General features: G+C 49.7%; 1 protein-coding gene across 2 annotated transcripts in view; it reads left to right on the forward strand.

Annotated features, from left to right (window-relative positions):
- The window catches only part of LOC146334617 (semaphorin-7A-like), a 39,093-nt gene that overhangs the window by 6,945 nt on the left and 15,505 nt on the right, over positions 1-16,643 (forward strand). The window contains exons 2-8 of one of the 2 annotated variants that reach the window (XM_084824786.1): positions 533-672; positions 1,614-1,676; positions 4,550-4,645; positions 6,277-6,385; positions 9,689-9,787; positions 12,142-12,281; positions 13,298-13,473. In XM_084824786.1, coding sequence (XP_084680912.1) covers positions 533-672; positions 1,614-1,676; positions 4,550-4,645; positions 6,277-6,385; positions 9,689-9,787; positions 12,142-12,281; positions 13,298-13,473 — 823 coding nt within the window. Of the gene's footprint in view, positions 1-517; positions 673-1,613; positions 1,677-4,549; positions 4,646-6,276; positions 6,386-9,688; positions 9,788-12,141; positions 12,282-13,297; positions 13,474-16,643 lie in introns of both variants that reach the window. The other variant, XM_084824785.1, reaches the window with a different exon arrangement.

Here is a 16,643-nt window from a genome sequence, read left to right on the forward strand (position 1 = left end):
CTTCCCTGTTTCCTCTGAGTTCAGCCGCAGCCCTCACAGTAGCTGGTGGGTGAGGGATGAATTTCCCCAGCAATGATACACCGTTCCCTGGTGTATTGCGAATTATTTTGGGATGGTTTGGCCTGGAATAAGCAATGGAAACCTATTTCCTGTACAAAAGGCAGGTGGGAATGAGAACAGCCAGAACGGGCTTGTTGATATGGATCGATGCAGAGGCCTGCATTCTTGGCCTCTCCTTGGGGGGCATGGCTATCGGGGCTGTCATGACTGAAGAAGTCTTTCTTATTGTCTCTCCCACATTTCCCACCTTCAGCTTCATTGGGTGGCCCCATTGGGTTCTTGTATGATGAAAGAGGGAGGAAAAATTTCTCCCTGGCCACATTTTGAGAACATCTGCCAAGCAGAGAGGGGATGACCCTTGTGGGGGGGCAGGCTCAATTTGGTTGGGACCCTGGCCATGCTCCCATCCATGGCACTTGTCCAGATGGGGAGATATTAAATATTTAACCACTTTCAGCCGCTCTCCTTTCAGATGTTCCGGCTTTCATGTTTGATGGGAGGGAAAAACTGGCAGCCATATTCCACGACACCGGTTCTGACCAGATATTCATTGGAGGCCAAGGGCAGCTTTGGATCCTGACGTTTACGGGATCCCAGGTCACTCCAAACCAGGTAAGAAGCCGGGGGGAGGGGCAAGGAGGTGGGAAGCCTGAAGGCAGGACTGGCCCAGCCATGAGGCAGAATGAGGGAGCAGATGGTGTGGGGAAAGGAGCAGTGGTGAGGGACTGGAGGACAGAGCTGTCTGTGCCCTCTAGGCTTGCCTGCTGTTCTCAGTTGTGCTAGGGCAGGAGTGGGCAGATGGAAGATCTCTAGAAGTTTTGAACTTCAGCTCCCAGCCTTCCTGCCTATTGGCCATGCTGGCAGGGTTTCCTGGGAGTTGAAGTCCAAAACCTCTGGAGATCTTCCATCTTCCCACCCCTGCAGTGGAGGACACTGTCAGCTGCTCGTGGAATAGGTATTTGGGAAAGGAGGATGAGATTGGGACACGAGATTGGGCTGAATTTGGTCCCTGGGCCTGAGGTTCAACACCCCTGCGCTTTGTTGTTGTTCAGTCGTTCAGTCGTGTCCGACTCTTCGTGACCCCATGGACCATAGCACGCCAGGCCTTCCTGTCCTGCGCTCTCTCCCGGAGCATGCTCAAGTCCATCTTCATTGCATCGGTGATGCTATCTAGCCATCTCATCCTCTGCTGTCCCCTTCTCCTTTTGCCTTCAATCTTTCCCAGCATCAGGGTCTTTTCCAGAGAGTTTTCTCTTCGCATTAGGTGGCCAAAATATTTGAGCTTCAGCTTCAGGATCTGTCCTTCCAATGAACACAGGGTTGATTTCCTTTAGGATTGACTGATTTGACCTCCTTGCAGTCCAGGGGACTTGTAAGAGTCTTCTCCAGCACCACAGTTCGAACTCCTGCGCTAGATCCTCCCAAACTCATCAGATTCTGTCCCTCCCCTCTCAATCCAATGAAGTATTTTTGAAGGTGAAAGCTCCCTCCCCACCACAATTGTCATGGGAAGACAGCCCCGTTTCCTCAGAATATGTCTCTGCTTGCAACAGGTCGCCCTGAAGGCCGAGGAGAAAGCAGAGAAGGACTGCAAAAGGAAGCCTGGAGCAATACAGGTGAGGAGGAGGAGGAAGATGGGATCTGAGGCGATTTGGATCAGAGGTTCACAAAATGTTTTCCAAGGAGAGTAAGTCGGCGGCATTTCGCACCAGGGAAACCAGTTGGCAGTGGAATCTTGGTGCCGCCCATAACTCCTGTTGCCACCATAGCACATTCTGGGTAGAGCAGCCTTCCGCTACCTGGTGCCCTTCAAACACGTTGGACTACAACTCCCAGCTTCTCCCAGCAAGCTGTGCTGGGAGTTGTAGCCCAACATATCTGGAGGGCACCAGATTGGAGAAGGCTGGTTTAGCGGGAACAGCTAGCCTAAGAACATAAGAAGAACCAAGGGTCCATCTAGTCCAGCATTCTGTTCACACAGTGGCCAACCAGCTGTCGACCGGGAACCCACAAGCAGGACACAAGTACAACAGCACCCTCCCGCCCATGTTCCCCAGCACCTGGTGCACATAGGCACACCGCCTCTGGTACTGGAGGTAGCACATAGCCATCAGGACTAGTAGCCATTGATAGCCTTCTCCTCCAGGAATTTGTCCAACCCCCTTTTAAAGCCCTCCAAATTGGTGGTCGTCACTACATCCTGTGGCAGCAAATTTCATAGTTTAACTATACACTGTGTGAAGAAGCCCTTCCTTTGATCTGTCCTGAATCTCCCCGCAATCAGCGTCATAGGGTGACCCCATTGGGTCACATTCTCCCCACATTCTCCACACCATGCATAAGTCCGTAGACCTCTCTCCTGTCTCCCCTGACCTTCCTTTTTTCCAGGCTAAACAATCCCAGCTGTTGTAACCTTCCCTCATAGGGGAGATGCTCCAGCCCCTTGATCATTTTAGTTGCCCTTTTCTGCACTTTTTCCAGCTCTACAATATCATGTTTGAGGTGTGGTGACCAGAACTGGACACAGTATTCCAAGTGTGGTTGCACCATAGATTTGTATAGGGGCAGTATGATACTGGCAGTTTTATTCTCAATTCCGTTTCTAATTATGCCTTACATGGAGTTTGCCGTTTTCACAGCAGCTGGGCACTGGGTTGACATCTTCATTGTCCACCACAACCCCAAGATCGCTTTCCTGGTTGGTCACCGCTAGCTCAGATCCCAACAGGCTATACTTGAAGTTGGGATTTGCCCCAACGTGCATCAGCCTGATTTTTGTTTCTCTATAGCAGCAGTCCCCAACCTTTTTGGCACCAGGGACCGGTTTCGTGGAAGACAATTTTTCCACGGACCGGGTGGGGATGGTTTCACTGGCGGACTTCCGGCCACTGGGACGCAAATAGCGTCCACGTAGCGGATGCCATTTGCGTCCCTGTTCTTTGCAGTAATAGGCTATGTAAAGATTTATGTAGCCTATTACTCGAAGAACAGGGATGCAAATGGCGTCCGCTATGCGGATGCCATTTGCATCCCAGCAGCCGGACGTCCGCCAGTGGCCGGAGCCGGCCAGCAGCTCCACGGACTTGCCATGGAGTAGAGCTGGCCGGGGCCAGCGAGGATTCCAGGGGGGAGGGACGGATCGCCTCCCCCTCCGCAGACCCCCGCAGACCCAAGATAAGGGGGTTTTGCACACTCCTACTACGGCCCGGTTCCTAACAGGCCATGGCCCGGGACCGGTCCACGGCCTGGGGGTTGGGGACCCCTGCTCTATAGCACCGCTGCTGCAAAGGGCTGTGGGGTGGTACTGCAGCTCCAAGCCCAGCAGGGGTCAGATGGTACAAGTAGCCAACAAAAGAGCGTGGGAGCTTTCGAGCACTCCAGAACTCTTTGTAACAGGCTAGGTGGGGGTACAAAAAGCAGGGGATGGGGGAAGAAAGAGAAAAGTCCCCAAATTAGGACCGACAAGAACCAAAGGGCCAGAGGCAGAAGCATAGTCAAAGACAAGCCAGAGGTTGAGGCAAGGTGAGCCATGGGGCGAGGAGAGGCGATTACTCCGTTTGATGATGTACTTAGTCTGAAGACTGCTACTTGGGGCAGGGGTTCTGTAGAACCAGGCAGGCCACTTCGTGGTTCCTCCAGTCATGTGGTCCTGCCTAGAATTAAGAGCTGTCATTCCATCTCTGGCCACCATAGGCCAGAGATGCAGCACAGCAGACATTCAGCCCATCATTCCTCTGTCGTGGGGCACAGTCAGGGAGGATGTGTCCCTGTGGTCCAATGCCCTGGTTTGAGTCCCCCAGTGCCTAGAAGCACCTGGCCGGCCCCTGAGGGGGGAAATGGCGCGACAAAGCGGACAACCGCCCCTCCCCCTGGTTTGATCCATTTTCTGTTGTGTTTCTCTCCTTATCTTTTTAAAGTATCTTTATGCTGCTCCTCAGCCTAAAGGGGCACCTTACAAGAAATCAATAAAAGACCATCCCTGCCCACAGGCTTACAATCTAAAAGACACGACACGCAAGGAAAAGGGAAGGGGAGGGAAAAGGAAAAAGAAAGATTGTCAGCAGGGCTAATGAATGGCTCTGCTTCACCTCTTATCTCCTGGCAGGAACAGTGTGACTGGAGCAGCCTGCTCCTGTTTCCCTTGCACACACACACCCCCGCCCCCCACTGGTCTGATCCATTTTTATTTATTTATTTATTGGTATGCTTCTCTTTTTTATGCGTAGTTACCATTAGGCCTTTCTTACCACACACACACACACACACACACAAAACAAAGACAGACTGTCATACCGGAGTGTGCTCTCTCTCTCTCTCTCTCTCAACATTTGGAAACGATTGTCATTCTCCTACAAGTGGAACTACCAGCAACTTTATTGCAGGGGCGGGGGAAATGTGTCGTTTGCCAGAGGAGATATCCATCCCCTGCTCTAATCAATATACTTGTGTGCTTTCTCCCTCCCTCTCTCTCTCTCTCTCTCTCTCATAGGAAGACTGTGATAATTTCATCCGTGTGATTCAGAGGCTGGACGACAAAATGATCGTCTGTGGAACCAACGCAGCTGCTCCCAAGTGTTGGTTTTTGGTGAGTGCATGGAAGGTCAGATGCGTAACGGACCTTGAGCAATACAAGGGGGACAGAATCCATGGATGCTTGCCTATACTGCCTGTATTGGGAATATATATCATATCATATCATATCATATTAGCAAACGGACCCAATTTCATATGGGTGGGAATAGCCCTTAGTTTGATACAGTGAAGCACCTTCAAGCAAATGTATGCAGCTGTCAGTATTGGACACTTTGTGCCTATCCTGGCCCCTGCCATGGTGCACCTGTATAGCCCCCAGAGGGAGGGGTCTGTCCACTCCATTTCCTGCAGGGGGGCTGCCCCACAGCAGTGGGCAGTGGGAGAGGGGCCTACTGTTGCTCAGCCTACTAAACTCCCCTGACTTCACACTGTGTGGACTGCAAAACTATGTGCTGGTTAGGGAAGTCTGCCACCTCCTGACAGAAGATGTTACTGCATGCGTCAACCACACAGTCACATTAAAATCAATTCAAATTAATTAATGCCTTTTAAAACCAAAATAACCCCAAGGCATGCTAATGGGACCCCTAAGGTCCCATTTGCCTGCATGCCAAGTTTCAAGTGTCTAGGTTTCATGGTCTTGGCGCTATGGTACAGACAGACAGATACACATCCTCTTTTATTATTATAGGTATATTATATTATATTATATTATATTATATTAGCCTTATTTACCTCAGGTCGTCCAGCTGCAGTACAGTAAATAACTGTGATTTAAGAGCTGGTGGTAATGTTGCCAAGTGACTCTCTGGGACCATTCTTTTTTTCCGAGGCTAGTATTTCCCCTCCCTGCAGCTATGTGTTTTGTTTGTTTGTTTTTAAAGCTTTGCACCTCAGGTGAAGGGAGAACTTTTGTGTCGGGGGTATGACCCGAAGAAAGAAAATGTAATCCGACTAATTGTCAGGCTTTTGGCTGATTTGTCTGCAGGTTTAAATTTGCATACTCATGCATTCGAATATAATCAACTTTGAAACAGAATTATTAATTTTTTAGTTCTGATTTTACAACACAATCCTATGCACATTTGCTCTGGTGACAATTCCATTGATTTCAATGGCGTTTACTCCCTAGTAAGTGTGTTCTGGATTATAGTATTAGTTTTCCAGCAAAAGAATGAGAGAGAGAGAGAGAGAGAGAGAAAGATTGAGAGAGAGAGAAGATGCTTAGGTTGCGCTCCTATACTCCAGGGTGGGGAACCTCTTTCAGCACAAGGGCCAAATTCAGTTTCAGAGAAGCTCTCGGGGGCTGCATTCCAGTGGTGGGCGGGGCCAAAGACAAAAGGGGTGGAGTAAAAAATACCACCAAAACCAGCATATTTTTATGTAAATCTCTTACTGCCATTAACTAAGCCTTAGGAGAGGCACTTCCTCCTTTAAGATGGAGACAAAAATCACAAAAGCTGGGAAGCCACCAATCAGTGGTTGGGGGAAGAGGGTGTGGCCATCTTGGGAATTTAGACCCCAGGAATACCAGATTTGGCCCCAGGCCTGTGGTTCCTGATCCCTGCTATGCTCTCTTCCAAGTAGAAGGAACAATGTGGTGGAAGGCCACAGAGATGGTAGAAAGAAGCCACATAAAAGTTGACTAGATCTTAGTCAGTGCTTTTCTCTCTTCCCTCCAAGGTCAATGGCACAAACTTTCAAGAGAACAAGCCGGGCCAAAAGTTCACCCTTCTGGCTGGAGGCTTTGTCCCGTCATCACCGTCCCAAAATGCTGTGGCCATTGCAGTGGGTAAGGTGTAGGGAATATTCTGACCTCCTCCTCATCTGAATTTCTCTCCAGAGTTCAAGGTTCCCAAGTTACTGATCTTGTTCCCAGAGTGGAACTGATGCTTTCAGAAATCTCCATGATTACTCCCTCTTAATAGCCAACTCGGGTGGCATTTGACAGGAATGGAGCCAAAAAAGGAGCCACCTGTCAGGAGCGCCCTAGTGGCCTCTTTCAGCACACTCCAATAGCCAAGTCAAGACACAGACGAAAGGATTCTTTTCAAGGCTTTAATCCTTTTATAACTTAATGATTCTTTCAGATGCTAATCACCAGCGACTGAGCAATGAACAGCAGAGTAGCCTATGCTCCGGGTAGGCAGTTGATCCCCGTTTGAAGGAGAATCACTTGAAGACCCTGAACTTATGGGCTAGGGAGAGATCCTCCCTCTTTCCCTTGGGTCCATGGGAGGTAGCCGTTGCTTGCGTGCCAAACAGGCACTACGCCTCCTTTCCACACCCTCCATCACTCATTGCTCCCTGCGTCTGCTTGGAGCGTCTAGCAAGCCCCCCTCCCACACTTTCTCACTGCTAGGATCACTATCTATCTCAGGAATGCCGGCAGCTGCTGTGCCTGTGAGGGATGAGAGGGCTCCTCTCCCACGGATTGCTGATCCTCCTCAGAATCAGAACTGCTCTGGGGTTCTATCGGCTCAGTTTCCACCCTGACACCACCAGAAGGATCCACACTTGGAGAACTGAGTTTGCTATTTGCATATATAGGAGAGCCAAATGGAACTTCCAGGCTCAGGAGAAGTCTACCGCTGATTACTTGTTGTTCGGCAGCAACAGCAGGGAAGGGCTATTACCTTCATGTCCTGCTTGTGGGCTTCTCAAAGGCAACTGGTTGGCCACAGTGAGACACAGGATGCCAGAGTACAGGAGCCTTTGGTCGGATCATGGCTCTTCTTATGTTCTTAACACTGGAGGCTGGAGGCTCCGATTTTGGTGGGGCAGTGTGAATCCATTCTGGGTTCCAGCCAGAATTCTAAAGGAGCTAGTCAAGATGCTGAACCTATTTTGGGGATAGGCTACAGCACTTTGTATAGCTCCTTTAGAGTTCTGTCTGGTTTGGACTGAAACCCAGAATGAATTCACAGCCCCACTGAAATTGGAGTCACCAGCCTCCACTGGTTCTTCAGGTGGCCTCCACAGATGGGAAAAAACATTCAAAATAATATGTCCTCTTGAATTGCAATGACTGGAAATAAAACAACTTTGTGCAGCAGAGGTAGCAAAATGCAGCCCACCTTCTTTTTTTGCATACAAAAGGTCCCAGGTTCGATCTTGGCATCTCCAGGCAGAGCTGGGGAAAAAACTCCCATGTAGGGATGTATGGGAATTTCATTTTTGCTTGCCAAAAATGTGAGCATTCCCCATTCAAAGCTCCAAACACGAGTGTGAGTGCGTGTCAACCGAAAATAATCATAAATTGTCAAACACGTGCTTGTGTTCATCTTGTTCCCAAGTCCCAGTTCAATTTGTGCAAATTTCCAAATTTGCATAAAGTTCCTCCGTGGACTTTAGTCCCGCTTTAGTCTATGAAGAAAAGTTGTGCAAATTAGGAAACTGGTACTGATTTGGGGAAACTTGCACAAATCTCCCGTTCGATTGGTGCACAATTTGTGGAATTTTCCCGTTCAGGCAAAGCAAGTGGCAATCGCAAACATGAACGGGAATCAGGCATGAGATGAGCGGTGAGATCATGTTCAGAGAAACCCAGTCGATCTTGAATATCACTCATTCCCCCATCCCTACGCCTGCATGAAACCCTGACAGCCAGTGTAGACTATACTAGGCTAAATGGACCAAGAGGCTGAATCGATATAAAACAGCTTACCTAGTTCAGGTAAGGCTGCATCCACTCCCCTCCAATTCATTTCTGTGACGCTCAGTGCTGATTCTTCTTAGAATCCTGGCTGGTATGTGCATGTGTGTGTGTCAAAATTAAATTTCTAGCCCTCATGATTGTATAGATAAGTTTGCCTGTAACAAGCAATACAACAATGGAACCCATTCCCTAGGGAGGCGGTGGGCTCTCCCACGCTGGAGGCCTTCAAGAGGAGGCTGGACAGCCACCTGTCAGGGATGCTCTGACTTGGATTCCTGCATTGAGCGCGGGGTTGGACTCGATGGTCTTCTAGGCCCCTTCCAACCCTATTATTCTGTGATTCTATGATTCTTAGGGATGGCGGAGAATTTCTCCACGAATCTCCGGGAGGCTGAATGCCAACGCATTCGGCCCCCCAAAATTGGTGGTGAAATTCTCCGCTGGCCCCCCGCCCCGCCCCCCCGGCTCGGCGGCGGGTCCCGGTGGTGGTTCGGCGGCGTTTCATCAGGGGCAGCGGCGGCGGCCGGTCTTGTGACTGGCTGCCGCCGCCGCCGCCATTGCAAAATAAAAAAGGGAAGTAAAACACACACACACACACACCCGTGATAGGCTACATAACGATTTACGTAGCCTATCACAGCTAGATTTCCAAAGTCAGCCGTGATAGGCTACGTAAATCGTCACGTAGCCTATCACGGGTGACTTTGGGGGGAAAAAAAAAAGCGCGTACGCAAATGGTGGCGCCCATGGGGCGCCGCCATTTGCTTTCCTTAGTTTGGCACATCTAGTCTACGTAAAGATTTACGTAGACTACAGCGAAAATAAGGGCAATGCAAATAGCGTTCCCTTATTTTCGCCGTAGTCTACGTAAATCTTTATGTAGACTAGACGTGCCAAACTAAGGAACACAAATGGCGGCGCCCCATGGGCGCCACCATTTGCGTACGTGCTTTTTTTTTTCCAAAGTCACCCGTGATAGGCTACGTGACGATTTACATAGCCTATCATGGCTGACTTTGGAAATCTAGCCGTGATAGGCTACGTAAATAGTTACGTAGCCTATCACGGGTTGTTGGTGTTTTTTTTCACTTTTTCTTTCGCGGCCGGGGAGACGGGGCGCTTCTCCCCGGCCTGAATTTCGGCCGGGCGAGGCGGGGCGCCTCCCCCCCCAGCCTGAACTTCGGGGGGAGAACCGAAGTGCCTCCCCCCCACCGCGAAGCAAGCTGCGGGACCAGGTAAGTCCCTTTCGTCCATCCCTAATGATTCTATGGCAAGCATTAAGAGAAAGAAAGAGGCAAGTAAAAAACAACATCTCATAAGTTGTTGTGTGTTTTGTATGGGGATTTTGGATTGTATGTTTTAACTTTCATACTGTGGAAGTTGTATTGGGTGACTCAAGTTTTTGTTTTTGTTTTCGCCCCCCCCCCCCCATTTCAGAAGGCAACCTTTATTCTGCATTGTCTGGGAATAAAAGCACGATCCAGAGAAGCTATGGAAACAAAAGGGGTATTAAGACAGAAGAGAGCTGGCTGGCCAGTAAGAAACGTTCTTCATCCTTGATCTGATTTTCTGAAAGTGGAAGACAGCAGGAGCGTTTAACAAAAGTCCTACTGTGTTGTGTGTGTATGTTTCTTTGTTAGTTTAGCCCTCCAATTTTAGAACCTTTTCTAAAATTGCAGAGCTGGAAAATTTGCAGGCGGCAGATATGACAACTAAATGTAACCTATAAATCCAGAGGCAGGCTATTCCAGTGGAGGCCGGTGGCTTTGGGGGGGATAGGGTTCAGCACCCTGGATAGCTCATTTAGAGTTCTGACTGGTTCTGACTGAAACCTAGAGCAGATTCACTGCCCCACTGAAGTAGGAGGCCTCCAGTGGCCTGTCCTGAAGAGCAGAGGCTGGGGGTGAACCATAAGAGAGGGCTGTTGATTTCATGCCCTCCCTGTCAGCTTCTCCGAAACATCTGGTTGGCCACTGTGCGAAACGGGGGGCTGGATTAGATGAACGCTTGACGTGATCCAGCATGACAGCAGGGGTGCTGAACCTCAGGTCTGTGGACCAGGGCCAGCCCTTTGGGACCCTCCAGCTGGCCACACCTTTTCCCGTGGCCCCACCCCCTTTACCCAACTACCAATTGTTTTGTGTTTTTCCAGCTTTTGCATATTCTCCCCCCCCCTTCTAAAAGGTTGAAATCCCTCTCCTGAGGCTTAGTTCCTGGCTGTAAGCAAAACTATGCTGGCATTTTTTGCCCTGCCTTTTTTGCCTTTGGCTCCATCCATGACTGGAATGCAGCCCTCGAGAGCTTCACAATTCAGCCCTTGGGCTGGAAAAGGTACAGCACCCCTGCTATGAAGGGTTAGATATGGTAAAACAGGCCTATCAACTGTTATTTTATTATTATTATTATTATTATTATTATTATTATTATTATTACAACTACATTTATTAATTGCCCATCTGGCTGGTCACCCAGCCACTCTGGGCAATGTACACCAAGAACAATTTAAAACAATAAAATACTACATTAAAAACATCCCATTTCTAAAAATACCCTAGCCCACCCCAAATGCCTGCCTGAACAACCAAGTTTTTAATGCGTGGTGGAAGCTCATTAAAGAGGGGGCATGGTGGAGTTCCTTAGGGAGGGAGTTCCACAGAGTGGGGGCCACCACAGAGAAGGCCCTCTCCCTCGTCCTCACCAGCCTAGCTGTCCTGGCTGATGGGACAGAGAGAAGGCCATCTGAGGCTGATCTTGTTGAGCGGCCTGTCTGGTGTTGCTGGAGGCGCTCCTTGAGGTAGGCTGGGCCGGAGCCATATAGGGTTTTAAAGGTCAAAACCAACACCTTGAATTTGGCCCGGAAAACAACTGGTAACCAGTGCAGCTCCTTCAGCACTGGAGTGATGTGATCTTGCCGGCGGCTGCCTTTAATCAGGGGAGCCGCCACGTTCTGTACCAGCTGCAGCTTCCGAACCATCTCCAAGGGCAACCCCACATACAGTGCATTACAGTAGTCTAAATGGGAGGAGACCAGGGCATGTACTACCAATGGGAGCAGATGGTCAGGAAGGAAGGGGCGCAGCCGCCGTATCAGATGGAGTTGGTACAGCGCTGTCCGGCTCACAGCTGACACCTGAGCCTCCATGGACAGCTGGGAGTCTAAGATGACCCCCAGGCTGCGGACCTGGTCTTTCAAGGGTAGCCGTACCCCATTCAACACCAGGTCAACATCCCCCAGCCTCCTCTTGTCTCCCACCAGAAGTACCTCGGTCTTGTCAGGGTACTGCCTCAGCTTATTCCTCCCCATCCAGCCACTCACCGTCTCCAGACATTTGGACAGGGATTCTATGGCCAACCTTGGTGAAAGTTTGAACGAGAGGTAGAGCTGCGTGTCATCTGCATATTGATGACACTGCACCCCAAACCTCCTGATGATAGCCCCTAGCAGCTTCACATAGATGTTAAATAGCATTGGGGAGAGGATGGAATCCTGTGGCACCCCACAAGTGAGTGGCCACGGGTCCGAAACCTCCTCTCCCAGTGCTACCCTCTGGTACCTGCCGGAGAGGAAGGACTGGAACCACTGTAATACGGTGTCTCCAATGCCCAACCCCTCCAGGCGGTCCAGGAGGATACCGTGGTCACGTTGTTGGCCATGATATTGACATGGAACCTTCTTATACTGTGCCAGCATAAGGACTTTTCTTATGTTCCAAGTGAGATATATTTATTTATTTATTTATTTATTTATTTATTAAATTTATTAATCGCCCATCTGACTGGTCACCCATCCACTCTGGGCGATGTACAACCCACCATAATAATAGATATATTACCTAACAAGGCCATACAAAATTTCTGGATACCTCACACTAACTCCTCTTTTCCCCCAGATGCTGAATTCGTTGGAGCTGCCCTGTTGCCAGAGAAGAATCCAACCAATGATGAGATTTTCTTCTTCTACAACGAGGTCAACGAGACAGCTGGGCTGGATGAGGAACCTTACAAAGCTCAGCTGGGACGTGTCTGCAAGGTACAGAGAGCGAGAGAGAGGTTTGGGAAGTGGCTTCCACCTGGGTAGTTATAGGATGGGGGACACCCAGCTTGGCAGCAGTCCCTGTGAAAAGGATTTCAGAATTGTAGCTGAATGCGAGCCTGCGCTGTGATGCAGCTGCAAAAAAGGTAAATGTGATTTTAGGCTACATTACTAGTAGCGCCATTATTTCTAAGTCACAGGAAATAATGGTTCCACTTTATTCTGCATTAGTCGGACTTCATCTGGAGCATTGTATCCAGTTCTGGGCACCGTGCGTTAAAAAGGATGTGGAGAAAATGAAATGGGATTACAGGAAGGAAAGGAAGTTAGCTTGTATCAAGTAAAAATCCTATGAGGAAAGATGGAAGGAACTGGATTCATTTAGCCTGCAGAAGGGAAGACTGAGGAGGGATGTGATAGCCCCCTTCAAATCCCTAAAGGGTTTTCTAGGAGAAAAGGGAAAAGATTCGTTCTCTGCTGCAGGACTAGATCTGATGAGCTTAAGTTACAAGAGGGGAGCTAAACTTTAGAAGAAACGTCTTGATGGTAAGCGGACCGAATGCCGCAACACTTTCCAGAGAGCCCCCTCCCGCCCCCCACTCAATCCTTCGCTCTGAGCCCTCTCCCAAAGTGAGAGATCGGGAGAGTAGCCTCTCCGGAGAGCCCGCGCGCCTGGGCTCTCACTTTGGGAGAGAGCTCAAAGCGAGAGATGGGGCGCTGCTCCTTCTCCAAAGAGCCCTGCTCGCTTGCTGGCCACTGTGGCATGTGCCGTAGCGAGGGAGTGGGGCTGTTGCGGTGGCAGTGCCAGCAGGGCCCTTCAGGTGAGGCACGATCCGCCACCCCTCCCGATCGGCCACACAAGCAGGGGATTCACCCTGCCTCATGAGAGGGTCAGGCAGTTCATGAGAATTGCGAGTCAGGGGAAGGCACCCCTTCTCTCTGCCATTCAGGTAGTGGTGGCCAGGGGCGGTCTGTCTACAGCAGCTTCCTACGTCCATCTTCTGTCCTCCCAGGTGGACAACGGCGGGAAGTCCATCCTACCGGATTCCTGGACCACCTTCCTCAAGGCGCGGCTGGTGTGTGGACATCCCAATCAGCCAATGCGCTTCCAGCACCTCCAGGATGCCTTTGTTTTCAGAAAGGAAGGGCAATATGAGGCGGTGCTCTATGGCGTCTTCTCCAGCACATGGTGAGCGGCGTCAGGAGGGATTGTGATGATGATTAAATCATCACTGCCAAAGGAAGTGAGGTGGGTGGCTACCAGGAGGAGGGCCTTTTCAGCTGTGGCACCCTGGCTGTGGAATGAGCTCCCTAGAGAGGTTCGCCTGGCGCCTACGTTGTACTCTTTCCAGCGCCAGGTGAAGGCCTTTTTATTCTCCCAGTATTTCAGCATTTTAGCTTCCTAGTCTTTTAGCTTTGGTGTTCTAAATCTGTATTATAAATCTCTGCATGGACGCTAAGTTTTATTTTGGTTGTACTGTGATATTGTGGTTTTAAGCTTTCATATTTTTGTATTGTTTTATGCCATGCTTTGTGCTTTTAATTTTTGTGAACCACCCAGAGAGCATCGGCTATTGGGCGGTATAGAAATGAATGAATGAATGAATGAATGAATGAATGAATGAATGAATAAATAAATAACATTTATTGCTTCTGCAGTCCCAGGACAACAGGGAGTTGGAGGAGCTGAGTGTTATTTCTGGCAGGGAAGCGAGCTTCCTACAGCTGTTCCTTCTCTGGTCGATGGATGGACTAGCTTGGGAGGCAGGGGACGCAACCTGTGAGTGGCCCGTGCAGCCTCTCTGGGTGGGCTGTCTTGATTTACAGGAGCCTGGTTAACTTAGGCCCCAATCAAACCAGATTCGTGGGTGCTGAAGTGAGACAAATCGCAAACGGATCAGTTTAACGGTTTATCAAGTACACCAGGATGATACATGGGGGCAGAAAGAATATACAAAGGAAGCTCACATCCCTCCAGCTGACAAAGCTCACGTCCCTCCAGCTGACAAATCCGACACCCTTGTCACAAGCTGGTTGTATATTTGAGTCCCCCAAATGTACAAGACACTCTCCAGGACCGGCAAAAGTTCTCCAGGCTGGCAGCGCTCTTCCCCCCTGGAGCGAGACCGAATTGGTTGTGTTGTTCTCCAGCTTATATAGCCCTCTCTCGTATCCTCGGAGGTTCTCGGAGCGTCCCAGCCTGGGAAATTCATTGCCTTTCCTTAGAGAGAGAGAGGCCCCAACGTTCCAGCTGAGGAGTGGAGCCTCCCCACCCATGGGTGAGATAAGGCACTACTCTCTGTCTCGGAAGGGTGAGGTAACCAGGCATACGTGCAGTTGTTTGACATAGGGAACTGCACTTGCTTGGCACAGATTATAACTATGGGAGAGGCTCATCTCGGGAATGAGGGCCTCCTGTTGTGAGCTAAAGCCTGCTAAAATCTATTGGCGGTGTCAGGCTACACAGATCTCTAGGCATTGAGCACACCATTCAGGACACAGCTGTGGGAGTTTGCTACGGCTCCTGGCCAGCTCTTCCAGCACCAAATCCTCCGCAGGGGCCAGAGAGGGCTTCGCTTCACCTCTGCAGTCATAGGGCAACTCTAGGATCTGCTACTTGTCCTTTGGCATGCCGGTGCCGGGCTTCGGAGGGCCGGTTGGCGAGACTCACTCCCTCAGGGAGCCCGCCTTCTCACCGCCATGGTCACCAGCTGTTTTTGCTCCTCCTGTTCCTCACTGCCACTGCTTCCTTGCTTCACAGGCAGAGCGCCAGGGAGCAAGCAGGCCGTGGCATCTCCTGTTCCTCCTTCTCACCGCCTCTGCTCTCTGGTCCAGAGCAAGAGGCAGGTGAGAGGACAGGGGCCGTAGCTCAGTGTGACAGAGCACAATGCTGAGCTGGATGACCAAAGATCCAACTCTGTATAAAGCAGCGTCATATGTCCTTATGCCCTGCAGTAGGTTTCCGTCAAAGCAGTCATTGAATGTAAGCTGCTTTGAGCTATCAGACAAAGTGGGAACATAAGAGCAGACCTGTGGGATAAGACCATAGGCCTATCGAATCCAGCATCCTGTTTCCCTATCTAATCCAGCATCCTGACAATGGAACCCATGACCTAGGGAGGTGGTGGGCTCTCCCACACTGGAGGCGTTCAAGACGAGGCTGGACAGCCATCTGTCGGGGATGCTCTGACTTGGATTCCTGCACTGAGCAGGGGGTTGGACTCGATGGCCTTGTAGGCCCCTTCCAACCCTACTCTTCTATGATTCTATGATTCCCACAGTAGCCAACCAGACACCTCTGGGCAGCCCCCAAGCAGGGCATAAGTTGGTGGAAGTGGAATAAAAAGTTTTAAAAGAATTAAAAGCTGCTGTTCAGAAAATGACTACTTTGATTGTCTTCCGCTATTGGGCAGCACAGAACGCCTCTTCACTCCCGTGTTTGGCAGCATATAACGAGTTTTTTAAAATAATAATAATAATCAGGTCCTGGGTTGTCTCTGGCCGATAGTTTTAAATTGTTTTAGGTATTTGTTGTTGTTGCGTGTGCTATCTGTTTTGTGACCTTACATGAATGGGGTTTTTTACACTTCGTATGATGTATTTTAATGGTTTTTAATTTTTGTGAATCGCCCGGAGAGCTTTGGCTATGGGGCGATACGGAAATATAACAAATGAAATGAAATGAAAATGCTTGGCATGCAGGAGGTCCCAGGTTTGATCCCCGGCTTCTCCAGGTAGGGCAAGGAAAGAATCCTGCCTGAAACCCTCGAGAGCCACTGTTGCCAGTCAGTGTCAACACTACTGGGCTGGATGGACCCAGGGTATGACTCAGTACAAGGCAGATTCCTGTGTTCCTAACAAGCAGGTTGCAATGGGGAACAGGGAAAGCAACTCCGGGGGTCTCTCAACAGTGTGGGCCCTCAGCAGGTTCCTGACCAGGCCAACCGTTGATGCTGGCCCTACCCATGAGTTCCCCACTTGTGGCCAGGACAGGATATCTGGGGGAATCCTGCCATGTTGCTAGGCACTTAAAAGAGCCCAGGCCCATAATGCACAAATCTGCATCAAATCTGCATTACTAATTTATATCTAAATATGCAAATGTAGAAACAATTACTAAGGTGGTGGTGGTGGTGGTGGTGGTGGTTATTATTATTATTATTTACATTTCTACACCACCCCATGGCCAAAGTTCCCTGGAAGGTTTACAGAAATTCTGTGGGATTGATTTACACTTTATCAGAGGCACAGCCGGCCAATTAATTCCTCATCCAAATCATGTTAAAAAAATAATCTTCGATTAAGTTGCACCCTGATACAGATCATCCCAAACCAATGGAATTTTTTTTTTCCTAAGCT

Source organism: Heloderma suspectum, chromosome 17, assembly GCF_057233095.1.
Source record: "Heloderma suspectum isolate Gila_16-S chromosome 17, 16-S_ref, whole genome shotgun sequence".
Lineage (NCBI taxonomy): Eukaryota > Metazoa > Chordata > Lepidosauria > Squamata > Helodermatidae > Heloderma > Heloderma suspectum.